The sequence below is a fragment of the Microcaecilia unicolor genome, chromosome 12 (genome assembly GCF_901765095.1).
Source record: "Microcaecilia unicolor chromosome 12, aMicUni1.1, whole genome shotgun sequence".
In the NCBI taxonomy this organism is placed as follows: Eukaryota; Metazoa; Chordata; class Amphibia; order Gymnophiona; family Siphonopidae; genus Microcaecilia; species Microcaecilia unicolor.
The window spans coordinates 25,195,122-25,218,916 of NC_044042.1; the positions used below are offsets into that span (position 1 = coordinate 25,195,122).

The window sequence follows — 23,795 nt, forward strand, 5'->3', positions numbered from 1 at the left end:
CTTATGGTCGAAGGGGGCACCTATATGTGAGTACAGTGGGTTTCTGGTGAGTTTTGGAGGGCTCACAAAATGTGACAGGTAGAGGGAGATAGGAACCACAGTCCCCCCACACCATGGTACATTGCACTACACTGACCACTACACTACTCCAGGGACGTGCATGCTGCTCTAACAGACCTGGCTCTAACATATGAGGTTGTCATACAGGCTGCTAAATCATATTTGTATTCACATTTGTGGGGTGGGAGGGGGTCAGTGATGACTGGGGGGGTTATTGGGGGGGGGGGTCACCCCGATTCTCTTCACTGGTCATCTGGTCATTTGGGCACCCTTTTGTGCCTTATTCGTTATAAAAACAGGTCTAGCTTACAACGTCTTAGTTTTAGTCCTGGACAATTTTGTTTTGTTCCATTATGGCTGAAAAACGTCCAAGTGCTAGGAACGCCCAGATCCCGACTTTAACAAGCCCCTGACACGCCCCCTTGTGATTTGAACGCACTTCTGATGGACTTCATAGAAAAACATCTAAAAAATTGGTTTTGAAAATACCAATTTGGATGTTTTTGTGAGAAAAACGTCCAAATGCAGAATTATGCCACTTTTGGATGTTTTTCTCTTTCGAAAATGAGCTCCATAGTGACACAGTAGATGACGGCAGATAAAGAGCTGCACTGTCCATCTAGTCTGCTCAATAAGATAAACTCATAGCACATTCTTGATCTTGATCTGTCCTTGCCATTTTCAGGACACAAACCATAGAACTCCCCAACTACTAGATTGCTGTTGAAGCCCACTCCAGCCCGTCCATATGTGTCTAACCATACTTGAGGATTAGCAAATGAGAGGGTACAAAAGTATCCAAAACAAGACAGCAAAGAAAGGCGGGTTGCTGAAAGCCACCATTGTGTTTGGACACAGTCCAGCTCATTTTTGAAAGAGAAGGGCGCCCATCTTTTGACACAAATCGGGAGATGGGCGCCCTTCTCTCAGGGGCGCCAGAATTGGCATAATCGAAAGCCGATTTTGGGACTCCCCAACTGCTTTCTGTCGCCAGGACGGCCGAAGTTCCCGGGGGCGTGTCGGAAGGGTAGCGAAGGCGGGACAGGGGCGTGCCGAGGCGTGGTTAAGAGATGGCTGCGGCTGATAATGGAAAAAATGGGCGTCCCTGGCGAGAATTGGTCCTCTTTTTGGTCCCTTTTTTTTTTAGGACCAAGTCACAAAAAAGTGCCCAGAACTGCCCAGATGACCATCGGATGATGCACCTGGAACCAATTTGCCAAGTCCACTGTAGTGCCCCCTAGGGTGCTCGGTTGGTGCCCTGGCATGTGAGGGGGACCAGAGCACTACGAAATCCTGGACCCTCCCATGACCAAATGCCTTGGATTGGTTCATTTTTGAGATGGGCGCCATCGGTTTCCATTATGGGGGAAAACCGAGGGCGCCCATCTCTAAATCCGGCGATCTCAGCATTTAGGTCAAGATTTGGGCGCCCCCCCAAACCGTATTTTCGAAACGAAAGATGGACGCCCATCTCGTTCGAAAATACAGTTGGTCCCGACCCTTCGCCGTGCCATCCTTGGAGATAGACGCCCTTTGCAATGGGCGTCCCCGTTCGAAAATGCCCCTCGGTATAACCTTCTGGTTAACTAGATGTGCTGTTAGAAGGACTGCTTTGGGCTTCATTTTCTATCAAAGATTATACTGTTCTGTCCCCTGAGGCAGGCGCTCTTCTGCGTCGAAACACAGCCCGTGTTGGGTCTTTTGCATTACATTTCTACATTGTTCCAGTCTTGAGGGTTCTTTTGTGCTTTGCTGTCTAACCATAATCAGAGTACAGACTGTTGACGTCTCCCCAACACTGGTTTTATTTCCCAATTACTGGAGTTACTGTTTAAGCACCATTAAGTTTTGTTTTGCTTCCATTCTCTTTCCATATCTGATATTTGTCACATTTGCTCATTTCTAAGCTGAAGGAAAAGGGTTATCTTTGAAAGAAATGTATTAAGTTAGTCCAGTAACAAAGGTATTATCTTATTTCTTTTCTGTTTTGTTTTGTTTTTTTCTATTTATTACCCTTCCAAAGAAGAATTCTTTTGTTTATCCCATGCATTTTGAATTCTGCATTTGATTCCCACTGCAAGTTCTTGTGACTGTGGGCAAGTCACTTAACCTCTGTTGCCTCAGGTACAAAATAAGACATGTATATAATATGTAAACCACTTAGAGTACATGTATATATATGTAAACCACACAGAAAGGCAGTATATCAATCCCATCCCCTTTCAATATCTCAGTAAACTGGAAAGCTGTCAGACTTTCCATTGTACCAGATTCACTAGAGTTATGAGCTGGTTCCATTTTTTACAGGACAGTAAGATCCCAGTCCTGGTTTCACTGCAGTGCATGCAGGGACTTGTAGTTCTGATTTTCATGTTAATTTTTCAAAGAAAAAAAAGGGGCTACAAGTTCATGACTACAGTTGGTACAACCAGGAGCACTTCAACCTGCTCTGAAAAATTGGCTTTGCCGCCCACTGGGATGAAGAAAACCCATCTTACCTGTCGTAGTCTCCATTGCACAAGGCTCGCACGGGGATGGAGAAAGCTTGCCACACAGGATTTAGTGTGTTTTTCACAACTTCAGTTTTGTGACAGATTGTAAACCTAAAACACAGGAAAATTAGCTCCAGTAAGTCTCTGTCCATAATGCACTATCCAAGAAAGGAAAAGAAGAAAAATAGCTTTTAGTAAAGAACAAATCCCACTAAGCTATCTCCCCTTCAGTCTGTTCAAAATTCTGCTGCATGACTTATATTCCGCCAGTGTCACTATGCTCATATTAGTCCTCTCCTCAAGTCACTTCATTGGCTCCCTATCAGTTTCTGCATACAGTTCAAACTCCTCTTATTGACTTACAAGTGCCTTCACTGTGCAGCTCCTCAGTACCTCTCCACTCTTATCTCTCCCTACACTCTTACCTGGGAACTCCGTTCATCGGGTAACTCTCTCTTATCTGTACCTTCCCCTCCAATGCCAACTCCAGACTCCATTCCTTTTATCTTGCTGCACTGTATGCCTGGAATAGACTTCCTGAGTCGGTACGTCAAGCTCCAGCTCTGGCCATCTTCAAATCTAGGCTAATAGCCTACCTTTTTGAGGCTGCTTTTAACTCCTAACCCCTATCCACTTGTTCAGTACCCATGTCTACCATTCCCACCATAAGTAATTCCCTTATCCCTAATTGTCCTGTTTGCCCCTTTCGCCCCTCCTCCTCCGGTCTGGCGTTCTACGTGATGTCAGCCTGATCTACGGAGCCTAGCACAGACACAGGCAGCCACGGACACAGGCAGCAAGATAGAACATTGGAGGTGAGAATTATTATATAGGATAACTCTCTATAGATCACCGATTCCTTATTCACCCTCTTGTATAGAGCGTGCATCTCAGCAGAACCTCCTGGTAGTCCCTTCACATCTAAAAATTCAATTGGATATGACAAAAATCTCCTCCTTCACTATAGAACCATCTGTCACCTTACGTCCATCATGAGACTTATAAAGCTTTCATGAAAATCTTAAATGTACTATTTTACAATTGCTTTTTCCTCCTAATAAGAGCATTCTGTTCTTGCCATTTCCTCACAGTTGGCCAACCCTGCAATGGGGATCTTTCAGTGTTTCTAATGTTGATTGTACACCTGCCCACCTAGCTCCTTCTGACTGGGCAAGTCACTTAACCCTCCATTGCCCCAGGTTTCAAATAGGTACCTGTATATACTATGTAAACCGCTTTGATTGTAATCACAGAAAGGCAGTATATCAAATCCCATCCCCTTTATACTAACATAATTATGGTTTTAATGTGTGTATTATATTTTATCTTCTGTATTTTAGGCTTTCCCGTGTTTGTATCCTTGATTTGATTGTCTCTTATACTGATCCTCTTTCATTTTTCTAAACTGCTTAGATTTATTTATTTAGATTTTTGCTCACACCTTTTTCAGGTAGTAGCTCAAGGTGAGTTACATTCAGGTACTCTGGATATTTCTCTGTCCCAGGAGGGCTCACAATCTAAGTTGGTACCTGAGGAAATGGAGGGTTAAGTGACTTGCCCAAGATCACAAGGAGCAGCAGCGGGATTTGAACTAGCCACTGCTGGATTGCAAGACCAGTGCTCTAACCACTGGGCCACTCCTCCACTAGCAACATTCCATCTAGAATCTCAAATAGTAGCAACATTCCATATATATTTATTTAGTTATTTAGATTTTTTTCTCCCACCTTTTTCAGGTAGTAGCTCAAGGTGAGTTACAGTCAGGTACACTGGATATTTCTCTGTCCCAGGAGGGCTCATAATCTTAAGTTTGTACCTGAGGCAATGGAGGGTTAATTGACCTGCCCAAAATCACAAGGAGCAGCAGCAGGATTTGAACCGGCCACCTCTGGATTGCAAGACCAGTGCTCTAACCACTAGGTCACTCCTCCACTAATTGAGGAGCAGCATATCAAATAAAGTATGACCAATGACCTCTGTGTCCTCTCAGCCATCCAGTCCTAGAGGGCACAGGGTCAATGTTTCTGGATTGATCCCCATTGCTTAAAAACAAATAGGTTCTTACGTTCCATCCTCATTGCTTCTATAAAACACCATGAAGGGATCCGATTTTCCAAAGAAGTCCTTCTTGTCCAGCTTGTTGGCACAGAACTGCAGGTTGCAACATCCTGTAAGATGAAAGTGAGAGTGAAATTCAATGTCAACAAATTAATGATAGATCAAAGCAGAAAAGAGCAGAGCAAGAGCAGGAATAGCTGAAGCGAAGGACAAAAATACACCGGCAGAGCAGAGTGTAGAGGGTCTCAGCAGGGCTATCAAAATGGGTGGGCAAGATGGCTTTTTGCCTCGGGCGCCAAGCTGAAAATGCCAGAATATGAAAGTAAGGAGTAAGCTAGACACTGGTCAGACCCCTTTCCATATTATATATTTTGCCCCAGACATACCCTCTTTGGTCAATAGCAGCAGAGCCTGCCTCAAGATGTGGACTGGCCATAGGATCCTCACAGCCAGCCAGGGAGGTAAGTGCTGAGGAGGAAGTTGGGGCCAGTGACCCTCCCTTACACTCACCTTCTCCCTTATTGGAGGATAACTTACACCAACTTACACCAGACAACGTTGTCAGCAGTTCTACCTTCGGGAAACAGGGGCAGCGGAATACCTTTTTGGTTGGAGGTGCCAATAAACCTCTAGGGGGCATGCGATGAAACTACAGTGTAGTAAATTTAAAAACGAATCAAAGAAAAATTTTTCTTCACCCAACGCATAATTAAACTCTGGAATTTGTTGCTGGAGAATGTGAAGGCGGTTAGCTTGGCAGAGTTTAAAAAGGGGTTAGACGGTTTCCTAAAGGACAAGTCCATAAACCACTACTAAATGGACTTGGGAAAAATCCACAATTCCAGGAATAACATGTATAGAATGTTTGTACGTTTGGGAAGCTTGCCAGGTGCCCTTGGCCTGGATTGGCCGCTGTCGTGAACAAGATGCTGGGCTCGATGGACCCTTGGTGTTTTCCCAGTGTGGCATTACTTATGTACTCTCTCTGGTCACATCCCCAAGCTCTTTAGTTACTGATGCTGTATTGGGCAAAATATTGGCTGCCTATAGGAGGGGGTGTCAACATCATCCTGGGTCTCAGTACTGGACTTGCAGGGAGTGCTGCAGGGCAGGACTGAAGTGTATCGGCAAAGATGTGTGCACGAGTCTTAGAGGTTGAAATAGTTAAAGTTGCCTAAGATAGGACCTGTGTAATCTGAAAGCTCAGCTAATACTTACATTGATCCACTAAAATGAGTTATAACCTGCAGAAAACCCACTTTTGAACTAAAAACAGCTACTGGACGCACGCATCAGGGGGTGAAACTTTACAGTCAAACAGGATAGCTATGTGATGTGAGAGATTACTATAAACAGAGCAGATTTAAGATTTCAGTGTCCATAACTGGACGGGAGGGTATGCAAGTGGATTTTCTGTTGTAGCTTGGGGAGCGGGGGGGGGGGGGGGGGGGGGGGGGGGTGGGGGAGTCCACTGGAGACTGGAAAGCAGGAGTGTGGGTGTTGGGCCACAGTGCCATGGCGGTATCTCTTTGAAGTGGCACTACTGGATGACCCCACAGTGGTAGAAGGCGCCTTTTTGGCCTGGGTTTTTTGGCACCTTCAGTGTTTGGTTTCCTAGGCTATTTAACATATTGTTAGATTTACTTTTCTCCCTAGTAGTGCATATTCATTAGGGATATCCTGAAAACCTGGTCTGCTTGCAGCCTTCAAGGACCGACCTTGGATAAGCTTGTTCCACATAATGCAGCCTTGAACAAAAGGAAGCTTTTTCAAACCAATTCAACACAAAACTGACTGACAGGCTCTACATACCCTTTCATACCAGATGTGTGATGGAAAGAATTTCTGTTTTTCTGCCTAAAACAATCTGTTTGGACACAATCCAAATGCAAACACTTCAAAACCAAGGATGCAGAAAGAAAGGAAGGTGAAAGACTTGGAAGACGGTGTCAGGGAAGGGGAAATGCGGGGACAAAAGGCGGCAGGAGCCGCATATGAAACTTTCACTGATGTGCAAAGCAGGAGTTGGGCCGAAGGGCTCAGGCTGGTGAGGATGAAAGGCACAGACCCAACTGTATAAAGTCTGTGCAGAGTCACAGACAATAGTTCAAAATGACCATCTCATGAGCAGAGGGGAGGAGGAGAAGAAGGGGAGAAGCTTCAAAATCTAGAAAATGACCTTCTGTGCTGATTTTAAAGTCAAATGACACCTTTGATGTAGGAAATACCAGGTTTTCTCCGGCACTCTGTTTTCTTTGAGGCTTCACTGTCTGCATTTGTCAAACTTCCAGGTCTGGAAGCATACAAGTGTGAAATGAATTTCTCTTCATAAAATACTGCAAGTTACATACAAAATCATACCAGCTGTCAGCAAACATAAAGAGCTCATGGCCTAACCAATTTCTGTTATGTCACTGCTTAGATCTTTCATCTGGGAGACAAAATCTGCATCGGTCACGGGTGGGGAAGTTGGGAGGGGTCTTTACTTTGCTGCAGTCTTTTCTGTGTCTAGCACTGGTTATGATATTTTATTGATTCGAAATACATTTCTGATTCTTCAGTGTATACAGCCCCTTCTGTAGGCAAAGATGACTTCAATTTTGTCTGCCAAGGTGATATTTCTAGGTTGATCATTTGAGTGATTTTAATCTCCCATGCACGCATCCAGTTAATTCTGATATTGTAACCCCTTTGACGGTGACGAATGCCTTGGGATTTGATTCACTTGTCACTATGCCAACGCACCAGAGAGGTACTATGTTGGATTTACTTTTCTCCCTAGTGCTATGGATTGTGCAGGTGCTGGTCTTTCACTCAACGAATAGTTAAGCTCTGGAACTCTTTGCCGGAGGAGGTGGTAACAGCGGTTAGTGTATTTGGGTTTAAAAAAGGTTTGGACAAATTCCAGGAGGAAACATCCATAGTCTGCTATTGAGACAGACAATGGAAGCTACTGCTTGCCCTGGGATTTGTACCATGGAATGCTGCTACTCTTTAGGGTTCCAGAATCTTGCTACTCTTTGACATTCTTCATGGAATCTTGCTATTCGTTATGATTCCGGAATGTTTGTTACTCTTTGGGGTTCTGGAATGTTGCCACGATTTGGGGTTTCTGCCAGGTACTTGTGACCTGGCTTGGCCACTGTATGGAAAACAGGATACTGGGCTAGACAGACCATTGGTCTGACCCAGTATGGCTACTCTTATGTTCTTATGTATATGTTCTTATGTCTTCTATAACTATCACCCTGGTCCCATGGTCAGATCACCCTTGACTGACCTGTTGTCTCCTTGGTTTCCCTCCCCTCTCGGGTTTTGTAGGGAGGACATTTCAAAATGTTTAGCAAGGAAGAATTGCTCCTTGTTTGACACCTCAGAAATCTGACACACTATCCCCCTAATTCTACATATAGCGCCCAAAATTGTGCATGCAATTTAATTGCTTGAGTCAATTAGTGCTCATATTTGGGCACTAACAATCAATTATTGGCTGTAATTGGCAATAATTGGAATCTACGAGCACATCTTTATAGGCACTATTCTATAAAGATGTGCACGTAAAATTTTTTGCGCATATCCAAAAAGGGGGCAAGGCCATGGGTGGGGCATGGGCAGGTAAGGGCGGTTCTAGGATTTTCCACGCAGTGTTATAGAATTTAGTGGATCCAGCGCCAAAACATAGGCGTGGGGATTTACACCAGGGCTCAGTTCGTGTAATCTTCATTCCCAAAATTGGGCGCAGATCCCATCACTGAGCGTTATTCTATAAACAGCACCCACTTGAAGCACCATTTATAAAATAGCGCTTTGCCGCACATTTCTTTTTTTACAGAATTGTGTAGCGGCAGCATTGAGCCCCACGTTAGCATAGGCTTCCATTAGGCCATATGCATCCTGGTGCTATATTGTGCTCCTTGGTATGGCTGAAATAAGAGACTACAAGAGGTTTTTGTGCAGGCTAGAGAGGAATTGGGAGATGCACTAAAGACAGTCCAATGTAGAGCAGAGAAGGAGTAGGGAAGATAGGCTTTTTCAAATCAGTGAGGGAGACGTATGGATGATAAAAAACTTTATTGGATAACATCAAAAATGTTATCCGGTAACATGGTTATCCACTGACCATTTTAGTAGCCACCCTCTGGAACAACTCTATTCTGTATATATCTTTTTGAAGGTGCAGTCTCCAGAATTGTACACAATATTCTAAATGAGGCCTCACCAGAGTCTTACACAAAGGCATCATCACCTCCTTTTTCCTATTGGCCATTCCTCTCCCTATGCGTCCAAGCATCCTTCTAGCTTTCACTGTCACTTTTTCTACCTGGTTAGCCACCTTAGATCATTGTCATTGATATTTCCTATGTTGTTTCAAATGAACGCACATCCTAGGAACCAATGTGCCTATTTCCAGGGATGCAGCATCTCCTCAGGAGTTTGGGATTACTTGTTTATGAAGATGCAGTTAAAGACTTCTGCTGCCCCATTTTGATTCAGCCTCCTTGTGATTTATTCCACCAGAATAGAAAAAGTTTGCATTACCATCCATAGAGGATATCTATAGTGTTCTTGGGTTCTTAAATACAACTACATCCCCATTGGACCCTTGCCCTACTAGTTGGGTTAAAATTGTGAGGAAGGTTGCTACTATCTTGTAATACATCGTTCATTGGTCATTGAGGTCAGGTGTGATGCCAGCATATTTTAAGAGAGCAAGTGTATGCCCAGTTCTAATGGGGACCAGTTTGGATGCCTCTTCTCTGGTTCATATCAACCCATTTCTAGTCTGCCTTTGATGACAACGATGACTGAAAAGATAGTGTTGATCCAGCTAGAGAATCATATTGAATTGCATTCTCCTCTGGACCAACAGCAACATGGATTCCGCAGATTTCTGGATGATAGAGTAAAATTTAAAGCTGGCTACCCATGGTTTCTCTTCTGCCTATTTGTCATCTTTATGCTTCTACGTTTACTAGATCTATGTGGTGATGTTCTCGGAATACTTATGCAATTCCCTCCTTGACTATGGGCAGAAAACAAAGAACTAGGGCTTGAGCATTTTCGATTTATGTGCCATCCCTGTGAAACACATTGCCTAATGAGCTTCACGTAATGATGGATCTCAGTGATTTTCAGAGAAAATTGAAGACACATTTGTTCCAGCAGGAATATTCTGACTAGTTAATAGTCTCTCGTGGTTCAGGATGGAAGAGTGTAACTTGCTGGATAGGTACTTTGCTGTGTGAGTTTTATGTCTTTGTTCCCTGTGCCTTGCGATGCCTATTCTGACTTATTACCTGGATGAAGTTGTTTGTCCTATTGCTTATATATGCTTACTGTACCTCACCATGGCCCTGTGGTGAGTTTGTGAGTAACAAATATGTTAAATAGATCTAGTTACCCACAGTCTCCATGAGAGAATCACCTAGTTCACCAGCTGTGCTCCTTTACAAGCATATCACTCTCTTTTAAAGTTGCATTTGTGCTGGAGGAGCAGGGCAGCTCACTTGAGTTTGGAAGCTCATTGCAGCCTATAGGCTTCGGAGCAGGGTTCACAACTTGCTCCATCTCATAAAAATGAACTAATCTAGACCTGACTTTGTCCATCTCTCCTTCCCCCATGCATACATGAAAATGGAGCTCTGATATCCTTAAGAAAAGTCTTTGCATAGAATGGAGCAAAATAAAGACTGGATTAACATGTTCCCTAGGACTTGGAGCCAGTTCACAACCCTACACTGGATCCTCTTTAACCCAACTAAACTCATTAATGCTAAGCATGTTCAAACAAGGTTTCCATTTATCACCTTCTGCCCTGACAAACAGCTGCCCAGATGCACCTCAAAAAACTTTAGAAGAAGTCAACCTAGCTTCCTCCCAAACTCCAGATGTCTCCTTGAAAATAGCTTCCAAATGTCAGCCTTGCTGTTTCCTTCCCTAATTTTGTCTAATTGGTAATAAATGTGTTGTTCCTCCTTTGCAAGGGATTTTTGCAATGCAAATAACATTTGCAAAGTTGGGAAGAGAACAATTGGGTTTAATTCTGCAGGCAGGAACGTAGGTGAAGGGAAGCCCGCTCTGCACAGTACATCAAGCCTTGCCACTGCCAAAAGACAACATGAATATTCACACAGCGATTTACATACTTTAAGTCTTTAAGTCAAATCATTTGCTTTGCTGCTACTGTAACTTTGAATGTACAAATTTACATATTAATTAACCTTCCTCCCCCTCCTCAGAATGCATTATTTTATTTTTTTTCCATTTACTATGAAAAAAGTAGAGCTGTACACTTACTTGATTGTGGTATAAATGAAGAAATGGATTTTCACATTGGCCTTAAGCAACAATCAGTAAAATATAATACAAAGAGCCAGCAGGCACTCTGACCCACCTATCCCCCTTGTACACAACACAGGAGGTGGGGGCAGGGTTGTATGGGAAAAACACTTTTATTTATTTTTATTATTAGGATTTATTTACCACCTTTTTGAAGAAGTCCACTCAAGGCGGTGTACAGTAAGAATAGATCAAAGATGAGCAATAGACAATTACAGCAGTAAAAATATTCAAAAACAATACAAAGTATGACATGATTTTTTTTGATTTGTTTACTGTTTTTATTTTGTTTCATTTTTGTGTTCTCACACACTTGATTGTGAACTGCTTAGTTCAGTATTCTTCATTAAATTTTTAGTCAGGGCCACTTTGGATCCAAAAGAACTGAAAGAGAGCTGACAAATATCTCTCCACACGGGGCCAAGACACTGACCCGTGTGTGCCAATGACATCCATCCCCATCAGTCTGTTTTCTTTCTCAAATGCCTCCTTACCTAGGCTTATGCCACCAGTTTCTGTTCCCCTCCCTTGCAACCTTCCTGCCACGTCCAGTATCTCTCCTTCCCCCTCCATGTTTCCCCCATTCCACCAGATCCAGCATCTCTTCTTCCTCCATGGCTCTCCCATCTCACCAGGTCCAGCATCTCTTCTCTCTCCACAGTTCCCCCGGCCCATCAAGTCCAGGATCTCTTCTTCTCACCACAAGGAACCTCCCACCCCACCATGTCCAGCATCTCTCCTCCTCCTCATAACCCCCCCCCCTCTTAAACCACCACTACCAGGTTCAGTATCTCTCACTCGCCCCTGGAACCCCCACCGAATACTCCCATCAGGACCAATATCTCTCCTTCTCCCCCCACCCCCACCCCCGACCATGATGCAGATCCATTTCTAAAAGGCAGGAGTAATTGGGCATCACTCCTGCCTTTTGAAGTGAGTGGGAAGTTGGGGAGAATGGAAGGACATTGGGAGCAGCTGGAGGAATGTTCAGAGGATCAGGAGATGATTGGGGCATAAGAGGGAATCTCTGGGGGGAAGGGGGTTGTGTTGGAGGGGGTCAATGGAGACTGCCACAGAGATCTGCAGGCCTTGCATTGAAAAACAGTGGCCTAGTTCATCTAATTGTTAAACTGGGCTGAATAAGCAGCCCCAACCACTGGATAGACCTGGGCATTTTGCTGGGCTCACTCAATGGCAGCTACAACCCTGGCTTTTTTTATTTGTTACATTTGTACCCCACATTTTCCCACCTATTTGCAGGCTCAATGTGGCTTACATAGTACCGTTAAGGCAATTGCCAGGTCGGTTGATAACAAATACATAGATGCATAGTGCTTGAACGAGGTAATTATAGAGGGTCAAAGGTAATGAAGATTGTATATTGTCCGGTACGATCATTGGTCATACTGTGTTGCTGGGTGAAGGGTTTACGTTGGATCATTGGGGTAGGCCTTTTTGAAGAGGGTGGTTTTTAGTGATTTCCTGAAGTTTAGGTGGTCATGGATTATTTTTACAGCTTTAGGGAGCCCGTTCCTACTTGTGTGCTTATGTAGGAGAAGCCGGATGCGTAAGTTGTTGTGTATTTAAGTCCTTTGCAGTTTGGGTAATTTAGGTTTAGGTAGGATTGTGATGATCTGATACTGTTTCTTAATGGTAGGTCTATAAGATCTATCAGGTATCCTGGGACTATGCCATATATAATTTTGTGGACCAAAGTGCAGATTTTGAAGACGATCCTTTCTTTGATTGGGAGCCAATGCAGCTTTTCTCGGAGTCACCCAGGATATATTCAGTGGCACTATCTGTGAAGACCTGGTCAGTGCTAGGAAACCAGGTAGGAATCTCTACTACCTGATTAACTAGTTCTGAATATTGTCCCTGTGGTGTTTTAAAAGGGAATAACACAGAATTCATCATCCCGTTTATAGTTACAGTAAAGTCCCTATATGGGACCAACCCGTTGTCAGATAAATGAAAAGTCAGATAATAGAAAGCAATGGTAACCTCTCAAACTATGCAGAAATAAAGGCAGTAAAAGCAGGGTCCCGCCTCACAATGGTGGTAAAAGTAGGGTCCTGGGTTCGGAAAACAGAAAGAGAAGCCGTGTGACATCACCGGAGGTCTTGGTCAGATCAGTGAAGATCGGATAATCGAGACTGTACTGTAATTCAAAATACTGCTGCAAGATTAATCCTATTTAAATCAAAGTTCAATAGAATCAGCCCACAAGTTATTTTTTGTACACAAAATCTTGAATGGAACGAATCCGATTTACCCTGTTAGTTTACTTAGTTTTTGCTCTCAGACAAGGTAGATGGCTGCATTGTAATAAATTAGATGTCATTACTTTCACGAATTTGATTACCGTCTTCTCACAAAAAACTAGTTGCCGCTGTGGCCTCACAATGGTGAAATTCTCACCCTGTAGAACTGAGGTCAGAACAATATATGCCCCCAAATTCTATATCTGTGTGTGCAAATAAATTGGATAATGAACTCTAAACCATCAATAATTGAGTGCTAACAATGAATTATTGATGTGAATTGACACTCATTAAAATCTGCGCAGGCATCTGGCTGCACGCTATTCTATAAGGCACAACACCTAACTGGAGTGGAGGAGTAGCCTAGTGGTTAGTTGATTCCCACTGCAGCTCCTTGTGACTCTGGGCAAGTCACTTAACCCTCCATTGCCCCTGGTACAAAATAAGTACCTGACTATATGTAGACCGCTTTGAATGCAGTTGCAAAATACCACAGAAAGGCGGTATATCAAGTCCCATTTCCCTTTCCCTATTTGAGATTCTACATGGAATGTTGCTACTATTGGAGATTCTACATGGAATGTTGCTATTCCACTAGCAACATTCCATGTAGAAGCCTGCCCTTGCAGATCAGCAACGCAGTTGCGCAGGCTTCTGTTTCTGTGAGTGTGACGTCCTGTACGTGCAGGATGTCAGACTCACAGAAACAGAAGCCTGCGCGGCCGCATTGCTGATCTGCAAGGGCAGGCTTCTACATGGAATGTTGCTAGTGGAGGAGTAGCCTAGTGGTTAGTGCAGTGGACTTTGATCCTGGAGAACTGAGTTTGATTCCCACTGCAGCTCCTTGTGATTCTGGGCATGTCACTTAACCCTCCATTGCCCCTGGTACAAAAATAAGTACCTGAATATATGCAAGAATGTAGTTGCAAAAACCTCAGAAAGGCGGTATATCAAGCCCCATTTCCCCCTTTCCCTAACTCCCATAGCGTGTTTCTCAAAGGGGGCGTGGCCATGGGCAGGTTGGGAGCATTCCGTAAAATTGCATGCAGAAATACAAAATACTGCCTAACCATGCCCAGCTTGGGTGCAGGCATTTCTACCAGGTTTCAGCAGGCGTAAGTGTAGCGCCCAAAAGTTAGGCATGAGATTCACACTGAGAGCTGTTCCATTTATAAAGCACACACACCTTATAATAGTGCTTAGTGCTGAATTTTTCCAGCATCCAAGTTTGGGTACTGTTTATAGAATTCCCTCTGATATGCGCGTCCACAAAACTGCTTAAAACTTGGCTTTTTCGAAAATGTGTTTATGATTTATGCATGTTGTTTTCAGGGCGTAGCCAGACTTCAGCGAGAGGGGGGTCCACAGCCTGAGGTGAGGGGCACATTTTAGCCCCCCCCCCCCCGGTGCCGCTGACCCCCCCCCCCCCCCCCGTCAACTTTGACACCCCCCTCCCGCCGCCAACCCTCCCCGCCGTGGGCTACCTTTGCTGGCGGGGACCCCAATCCCAGCCAGCCGAGAGGTCCTCTTCTTCCCGCGAAGGCTTTGTTCTGTTTCTGACGTCCTGCACGTTGTACGTGCAGGACGTCAGACTCACAGAAACAGAACAAAGCCTGCTGGTTGTTTTGTAAATTGTCCAGCGCTCTTGGTATTCGATGGTATTTAAAAATTATGTATTAACCATTATTATTTAAGATTATTTCAGTTTGGAAATGACACAAAACATTACTGCTCTTCTCAGTGTTGTTTTAAAGAACTGCTCCGAACAAAACCAGTGAAGAACTAATGTTTCAAGGAGGAGGAAAGATCTCATAAAGCTGCGGCAATCAAATGAAAACACCACTCTTTTTAGTACTACTCAGATAAGTTTAAAAGTTTGATATATTACTTTTGTACTCTATTGTTAGCACTGGAAGCAATGTGGCAGTGTTGAGCGGTGCTTGTGAGGTGCCACTGAAAAATACAACAAAAAATACAACAATATAAAAATTCAAAATTGAAATTTATAAAACGTTTTGCTCAATATAAGTTTTCTAGGAGGTTTTCGATCAATGATTACTTGTTGTACTGTGGGCAGACGAACCGCTAAAAAGAGTGGTATTTTCATTTGATTGCCGCAGCTTTATGAGATCTTTTTTCCTCCTTGAAAAATTAGTTCTTCACTGGGGGGGTTTTTGGAGTAGTTTCACAGCCCTGTTCAGTGAAGCTGATCTGTGTTTGACTCATACCTGTTTTAAATAACTGCACATCTATCACATACACACATGTTTCCATCCTTCAATATACCAACCATATAAGAGCATTAATTTTCAGCTACATAATTGATTTATAGTTGAAGAAGAGCACAGGATTATTTATTTGATTGTTTGTTTATTTATTTACATTATGCATCCCATACATCACCAACGAAATCAAGCTAAGCTTAAACTTCATAAACTCATGGGCAAATGCATTCCAACTAAAACTCAATACAGAAAAAACACACTGTCTCATCATCTCATCCCAATACAATACATACAAACAAACCCACAAACATTAACACCCCAGGATACACCCTCCCTGTCTCAGACAGCCTGAAAATTCTCAGAGTAACAATCGACCATAACCTATCACTAGAGACCCAAGCGAAATCCACCATAAAGAAAATGTTTTTCTCAATGTGGAAACTCAAACGCGTAAAACCATTCTTCCCGAGGGAAATATTTCGTAACCTGGTACAGTCCATGGTACTAGCCACGCAGATTACTGGAATGGATTCTATGCGGGATGCAAGGATCAAATCATAAAGAAACTCCAGACCGCCCAAAACAGCAGCCAGGCTTATATTTGGAAAAACACGTTTTGACAGCGCCAAAGCACTCAGAGAAAAATTACACTGGCTACCAATCAAAGAACGCATCACTTTCAAAATCTGCACGACTGTTCATTAAATTATTTTCGGCGAGGCACCGGGATACATGACAGACCTCATCGACCTGCCAACCAGAAACATCACAAAATCTGCACAATCATACTAAACCTCCACTACCCAAGCAGCAAAGACTCAAATACAAATCTACTATGCAACCAGCTTTTCCTACCTAAGCGCACAACTATGGAATGCATTGCCAAAAGCAGTAAAAACTACGCTCGACCACCTAAATTTTCGGAAAGCACTAAAGACAGACCTGTTCAGAAGAGCATACCCCAACGACCCAACATAAAAATACCTGGTCACTTGCGACACAATACAACCAAAGACCGTAATGGACATTACCTGACTCTTTCTTCCCCCTTTCAATCTCTAAGTTCCCCCTAACTATTCGTACCATACATGTACCTCTTTATACCACATATCACTTTGTATTCATTCATATCATGTATTTCAGACTGTAATCGGCTAACGCCGTTAACGGTTATATGTAAGCCATATTGAGCCTGCAAAAGGTGGGAAAATGTGGGATATAAATGTAACAAATAATAGTAATAATTATTATTATTTATTTATTTGCGACATTTATACCTCTCATTAGCCCCAAATAGACTCAGTTCAATGTGGCTTACAAACAAACAATGCATTGGGCAGGGCTGGGCGCCATCATTTTCAAGGTGGCGCTGCTGGAAGAGGGAGTGTACCTCCCTCCTTCAACAAAGGTGGGGGGTGGTGAAAGAGGGCCCCTAGACAACTAGGTTTGGGGGGTGGGGGTACGAGGGGGATTAGGAAGGCCGGAGACCACCAGATCTACAGCCCCCCTGAACTTGTGTCGGGGGGTCAGGGGTCTGGAGGTCCACCGGACCTCCAGCCCCGTGTCGCTGGCTGGGGGTTGGGGTTCTGCTTCTGCAGGGGGGTATTGGGGGGAATGGGGGGGCCTTCTAGCATGCAAATCCATGCTATCAGGGCTCACCATTCCTCCCCAATGGTCTGCAAACCTTAACGCCAGCTCCAATCTCGTGTAGGGTTTGAAACGGACAGCACGCCAATGTTTGGCGCGCTGCTTACTGATCATTGGGGAGGAATATGTTTAGCATGCATTTGCATGCTACTTATGCTAACAGCCCTGCTTAGCATGCATTTGCAGGCTAGTTGCATTCACAGCCCACGAGTGCGTTGCTTCACACGCTCGGGGGGCTCTGATCATGGGGCGGTTGCAAACGCAGGCACTAGTATGGCGTTAATAGCTCCTAGCACCCACGTTTGCTTCTGATCATCTGCCCATTAATGAATCCAATTATAGTTTATTAGCTGACCCTCATTTCTATGTATTCAAGTGGACGTAAACTGATATTTCTCCAACATAAATAAAAGAACAAATGGAAAGTGTGGAGACGCTACCATCGCTAAACCTAGAGCAGTTTCTGGAGCAGAAGCATTAGCGGTTCTGGCATTGCTCAATATTTCCTTTCTTTTGAGTGGCATCTGGTGCAATTAGATTGTGATTAGCAGCACCTGGATTCCATTATTAGATGCATTCCACCCGCAGAGTCCTCAGCTCCCAGCACAGGAGTCTTTACAATCCTGAATGTTAAATTCTTTGGCTCCCCCCCACCCCCACCTCCCTCCTGCCCTGCAGCACCCTCTGCTATTCCATCACTGACACCCTTACAGAGCTCTGCCAGTGTACCTCAGTCCTGCCCTGCAGTACCCTCTGCTATTCCATCACTCATATAGAACTCTGCCGGTGTACCTTAATCCTGCCCTGTAGCACCTCCTGCTATTCCATCACTGACACCCTTATATACAGAACTCTGCCGATGTACCTCAATCCTGCCCTGTAGCACCCCCCTGCTATTCCATCACTGACACCCTTACAGAGCTCTGCCAGTGTACCACACAGTCCCGCCCTGAAGCACCTTCTGCTATTCCATCATCATATATAGAACTCTGCCGGTGTACCTCAGTCTCGGCACTCTGCCACCCCAAGCCTGCAGCACCCTCTGCTATTCCATCACCGACACCCTTATATATAGAACTCTGCCAACGTACCTCAATCCTGCCCTGTAGCACCCTTTCCTATTCCATCATTGACACCTTTATACCCAGAGCTCTTCCAACGTTCTGTAATAGAATGAGATCTCTACTTCCGGAAGCAGGTGAAAGCCTGGCTCTTCAGCCAGGCCTTTAATGGAAGAAGTAAATGACACCGGCTGCACATACGATAGCAGGACAGGTTTATCCACTCCTACCCTAGCCAAGATAATGTTCAAGCACCTTTCTGACCTCATTTGCAACTTCCTTTAAACTAGTCCCTTAGGAGTCCTTTTGCAGGGGTGCGCTGGCGTTTTTAGCGTGGGCTAAAGTGGGCACATGCTAACCGTTAGAGATGCCCATATATTTCTATGAGGTCTCTGGCGTTTAGCTACGCTGATCATGGCGTGCACTGGAACCGCTAGCGCGCCTTTGTAAAGACTCCCTTGTTTTCTTACTCCTGTTACTCTGTTTTGTCTATCTATAAGTTCCACCTTTGCTTACACCCTATGCTGTCAATTAAAATGTTTTATTGTGTATTGTGTTGACATTGTAATACAGTATACTATGCCACATTTGTACTTGATATTTTTGCTGCTGTAATTATCAATCGCTTATGTTTGACTTATCTTGCTGTACACCGCCTTGAGTGAATTCCTTCAAAAAGGCGGTACATAAATCCTAATAAATAAATAAGAAATAATTAAGTGTACCTCGGTCCTGCCCTGCAACACCCCCTGCTTTTCCATCACTGAGATCACCCAAGTATAGCCCTGCAACACACCTCAGTCTTGTCCTGCTATTCCAGAACAAACCCACAGACCCAGTTCTGTTAATGCGTTAGTAGTGGGCCTGACTAGATGTGCCTGTGATTAAGAACAATTCACATCCTCCGTCTCCAACACATTCTTGAAAGTCAGGGCTGCTCTGGGGAGAATTCTGGAGCAACCTAGCAACAGTGTCTGCAAGTGAAAATGCTAAAAGTTTTGCCAGGGAGATTTCAGGATTTTTAAATATGTCTCTGTAAATAATATAAATACCGTATAAAAATAAATACATTAGAAATACCATCACTTCAGCTTTGGAGCTTCAAATGCCTGAATTTCAAATGTAGCTTAGGATGACCCAAGTCAGTTTCTCACTTTTGACCTAAGCAGGACTATAAATGGATGTGTGAAATCATATTTAGTGTACCCAGCGTGCTAGCTCATCAGCAGTAAACCCTATAAAAGCTTCAAACAGCGTCAGCTGTGGCTATCAGAGCATCGGATGCTGCAAGCAGACAGACTCTGCACTCACCCTGCAATTCCCAAGCTCTTCAGCTGAGATGATTATGCTGCCACACCTTTTCCCCGGAATTCCCCTGACAAAATAAATAAGAAGACAGAACACAGTAAGTCTCCAGGCCGACATCCACAGCACCAGTGCCCCCCATGTGCTTTCCCAGAAGACAGAAAAGATGGGGGTCAGACAAAGCATGCTTACCCTTCCCAGAAAGTTGAATCTTCCAAAAAACATCTGGAGTGCAATGTGTGAGATCATTATTACTAGGCCAGTAAGCCTTCATCTGCCATTATCTACTAACAGTAGGCCTTATCTGGGTGGAAGCAGTTCCTACCTGAATAAATCCCGTTCACTAGATCGCACTCAGATTTTCAGCGGCACTTACCTTGACAATTCAAATGCATTCAGAAACAACACGTTAACCCCCTAATATAAATTGCATGTACAAATGTGGGCGTGTGCTCAATTTGCGCCCACAATTTAATTGAATAGTGAGCCAACTAGCGCTGATAATTGGGTGCTAACCAGGGCCGCCGAGACTAGGCTGGGCCCGGGCAAGGCCGCCCTGCCTCCGCCCCCCCCCCGCCGCTGCTCCGCCTCTGCCCCCCCCCCACGCTCCCCCCTCGCTGCCGCCCCCAATCGCTCCCCCCGCCACTGCAGTCCCCGGTCTCACCTGCCTGCCTCCACGGCTCCGGGCCCCCTTCATTCAAAGCGGCAGTCACAGATCGCGTCTCTTCTGGCCTTCCCTCCCTGTGTCCCGCCCTCGTCTGATGTAACTTCCAGTTTCCGCAGGGCAGGACACAGGGAGGAAGGCCAGAAGAGAGGCGACTGCCGCTTTGAATGAAGGGGGCCCGGAGTCATGGAGGCAGGCAGGTAAGACCAGGGACTGCAGCGCCGGCGGCCTGACCCCCCGCCCCCCCCCCCCCCCGGCGGGCCTGGTGCTAACCTGCGTGGCTCCAAAAACAAGGCATGGCTATAGGAGGGACATGGGCAGATCAGGAAATTCCCACAATTTATGCATGCTGTTATAGAATAAGGGCGATCCGTGCCTAATTTAGGTGTGGGGATTTACACCAAGATAGCTGTCTCAGTTCCCGGTGCTAAGCGCTATTCTATAAACAGCGTCTAACTTTGAGCACCATTTTAGAATAGCGCTTAGCGTGTTCTTTAGTCAGCGCCGGTTTTTTCAGCATCATTTACAAAATTCAGTCCTAAGCAAAGAAAAAAGCACAAGTGGACCTTCAGGAACAGGACAGCGGATTCTTTTTATTGAAATGACCCGACACAGGCTGTGTCTCGGCGACCAAGTGCCTGCGTCAGGGATCTATCAAAAGACAGAAATATAAAAAATATTTAAATGCAATAATATAAAATACAATGAATTCAAAATAACAAATGGTCATATAATCAATAAATAATAAAAGAATTAAAAATATAGCATACAGACATATACTTATCATTTTTCTTACCATTTGTTCTGTTTTATCATTAGTGGACGGTTTCTTGAGCTCTTCAACAGGGGCATTGCTGTGTGAGTCATCTACACAGGAGCATTTAACATCATTTTGGTAAGCAGGGAACCATTTTTCAGCATTCACTTTCAGGCAGTAGTATTTCCTTTTAGTCTAAAGCTCTGTTTTATATTCTTGTGTGCTTATAGAGATTTTTTTACAGCATACAAAAATGTCTGAAACATTATAGACATTCTCTATTTTTTAGTTATGTAGTGAAGTATATTTTTCAATGTAAACTTTAGTTTTATGTAGTTATGTTTTTCACCTGCGAAGTATACTTCAGTAATGCAAGCTTTAGTTTTATAATTTTGGCCAGCCAAGTATATGCCTGTATGTTAGATTTTTTATTCTTTTATTATTTATTAATTATATTGACTGTATGTTATTTGTATTCATTAATTTTATATTTATTGCATTTAAATGTTTTATATAGTTGTATCTTTTGATGGACCCGATGCAGGCACTAGGTCGCCGAAACACGGCCCGTGTCGGGTCATTTCAATAAAAAGAACCCTCTGTTCTGTTCCTGAAGGTCCACTTGTGCTTTTTTGTTTGCTTTGGTTTCTTGCTGTACTTGGAACCCCCATTTTTCAGAATTGAGTCCTAAACACACAGTTAATACCCCAGCATCTATGGTTGCCAGGGACCACTGTTCCCTAAGCTGAACAGGAGTTCTACTACTACTACTATTTAGCATTTCTATAGCGCTACAAGGCATACGCAGCGCTGCACAAACATAGAAGAAAGACAGTCCCTGCTCAAAGAGCTTACAATCTAATAGACAAAAAATAAATAAAGTAAGCAAATCAAATCAATTAATGTGAACGGGAAGGAAGAGAGGAGGGTAGGTGGAGGCGAGTGGTTACAAGTGGTTACGAGTCAAAAGCAATGTTAAAGAGGTGGGCTTTCAGTCTAGATTTAAAGGTGGCCAAGGATGGGGCAAGACGTAGGGGCTCAGGAAGTTTTTCCAGGCGTAGAGTGCAGCGAGACAGAAGGCGCGAAGTCTGGAGTTGGCAGTAGTGGAGAAGGGAACAGATAAGAAGGATTTATCCATGGAGCGGAGTGCACGGGAAGGGGTGTAGTGAAGGACGAGTGTGGAGAGATGCAGAGTGAATACATTTATAGGTTAGTAGAAGAAGTTTGAACAGGATGCGAAAACGGATAGGGAGCCAGTGAAGGGTCTTGAGGAGAGGGGTAGTATGAGTAAAGCGAGTTCTCCACCTATAGTCCAGCCAGTGAGGAACAAGGCCATGGACAGACACAATTGGGCCCGGGGCAAGACCGCCCCCCCCCTCCTGGGCTGCCGCTGCACCATGTCCCCCACATACACTTGGGCTGCCGTTCCTGCCCCCCACCCACCCCGCCCCTTACCTTCCTGTGTCTGCTCCTTCCTTGGTCTGTCATCTCCTGCTCCTGTGTGTTGGGACCCGGGTTATTGCATTAATGCAATCATCCAGGTCCTGGCACACAGGATCAGGAGAGAGACAGGCCCAGAAATAGGCAGGTAGGAAGAAGCTTCTGCTCCCTCAAAATCTTGCCGGGGCTGCCCCCCCCCCCCCCCCCACCCATGGAAGCCAAGTCCATGGAATCTTACTCCCCCCGCCCCACCCTCAGCTTTGGTGAGGGACAGGTAAGCTTTGCAGGACTCCAGGAAATCCACCTGTCCCTAGCAATTGAAAACATATAAAGCAGTGCCCCCTACTGACAGCAACTTGCCACCTTAACTCCATCCAACTAATCAGGCTAATATCTGATCTTCCCACTGATTTCCCTAAATCAGAACTACAGTTCCTCGCATGCAATGGGACAAAATCAGAACTGAAATAGCCTGTTCTGTTGACCTGGGTTCAAGTAGCCCCCCAGTATCATACTGGTGGTTGGTTGTGTACGTAGTGTGGCTGCACAGGGCACAAAATAGAGGGTCCAAAAATTGCTTCCAGCATACTGTCACCTCTTATTGGAAGTGCCACCGTGAGCAGGCGGGGTTCCAGTGGGCGAGTCACATAGGACGAAACAAGAGAGGTGACAAGTTATCCAGTTCCAGGCTGGAATTTTGGGACAATGGTGCATTATGGGAGTTGCAGCACTGATTTCAATGGGCAGCATCAGGCACTACAAATCACTGCTTTGGGATATACGTTCAAAACTAAAACTGTCCCAAAATCTTCAGCCTGGAATTGGGTAACTTGGGAGTCCTTTTACAAAGGCGCGCTGAAAAATGGCTTGCGGTAGTGTAGGCATGGGTTTTGGGCACGCGCTGATCCATTTTTCAGCGTGCCTGTGGAAAAGGCCTTTTTTTTTTTTGCCGAAAATGGACATGTGGCAAAATCAAAATTGCCGTGCGTCCAATTTGGGTCTGAGACCTTACCGCCAGCCATTGACCTAGCGGTAAAGAATCCAGGCGGTAATGACCTATGCGCATCAAATGCCACTTGGCGCGCATCCATTACACGCGTCCAAAAATAAAAAATATTTTTCAGATGCGCATATCGGACATACGCCAGAAATAAAATTACCTCAAGAGCCACATGTAGTCGGACAGTAACTCTATTTTGGTGCATGTTGGGCGCATGTAGACGCTTACGCGGCTTAGCAAAAAGGACCCCTTGGTGTCTTTGCAACAATATTTCAGTATGGTACTATTAGAATACCCTAGTGGCCTCCTTCCTTTCCCTTGGGTTTATTCTCTCCTCTTCCTTCTCTCACCTTTCCCTGGCTTCTTCTTTCAATCCTTTCTTTCAGCATACTGTGACTATTCTCTGTCTCTGAACATTTGCCATTCATCTCCTTTTTAATATTCTCTCCTATTAACTCCTATTTTAACTTTCTTTATTCCTCC

At 44.5% G+C, this 23,795-nt stretch overlaps 1 protein-coding gene across 1 annotated transcript in view; it reads right to left on the reverse strand.

Moving 5' to 3' along the window:
• Positions 1–23,486, reverse strand: part of LOC115482101 (copine-8-like) — a 119,186-nt gene extending 95,700 nt beyond the window's left edge. Inside the window, exons 1-5 of the mRNA XM_030221667.1 lie at positions 23,473–23,486; positions 19,458–19,521; positions 5,121–5,259; positions 4,618–4,720; positions 2,559–2,663 (exon numbers count right to left, since the gene is read on the reverse strand). Coding sequence (XP_030077527.1) covers positions 2,559–2,663; positions 4,618–4,720; positions 5,121–5,259; positions 19,458–19,521; positions 23,473–23,486 — 425 coding nt within the window. The remainder of the gene's footprint in view (positions 1–2,558; positions 2,664–4,617; positions 4,721–5,120; positions 5,260–19,457; positions 19,522–23,472) is intronic.
• Between the last annotated feature and the right edge of the window lie 309 nt (positions 23,487–23,795).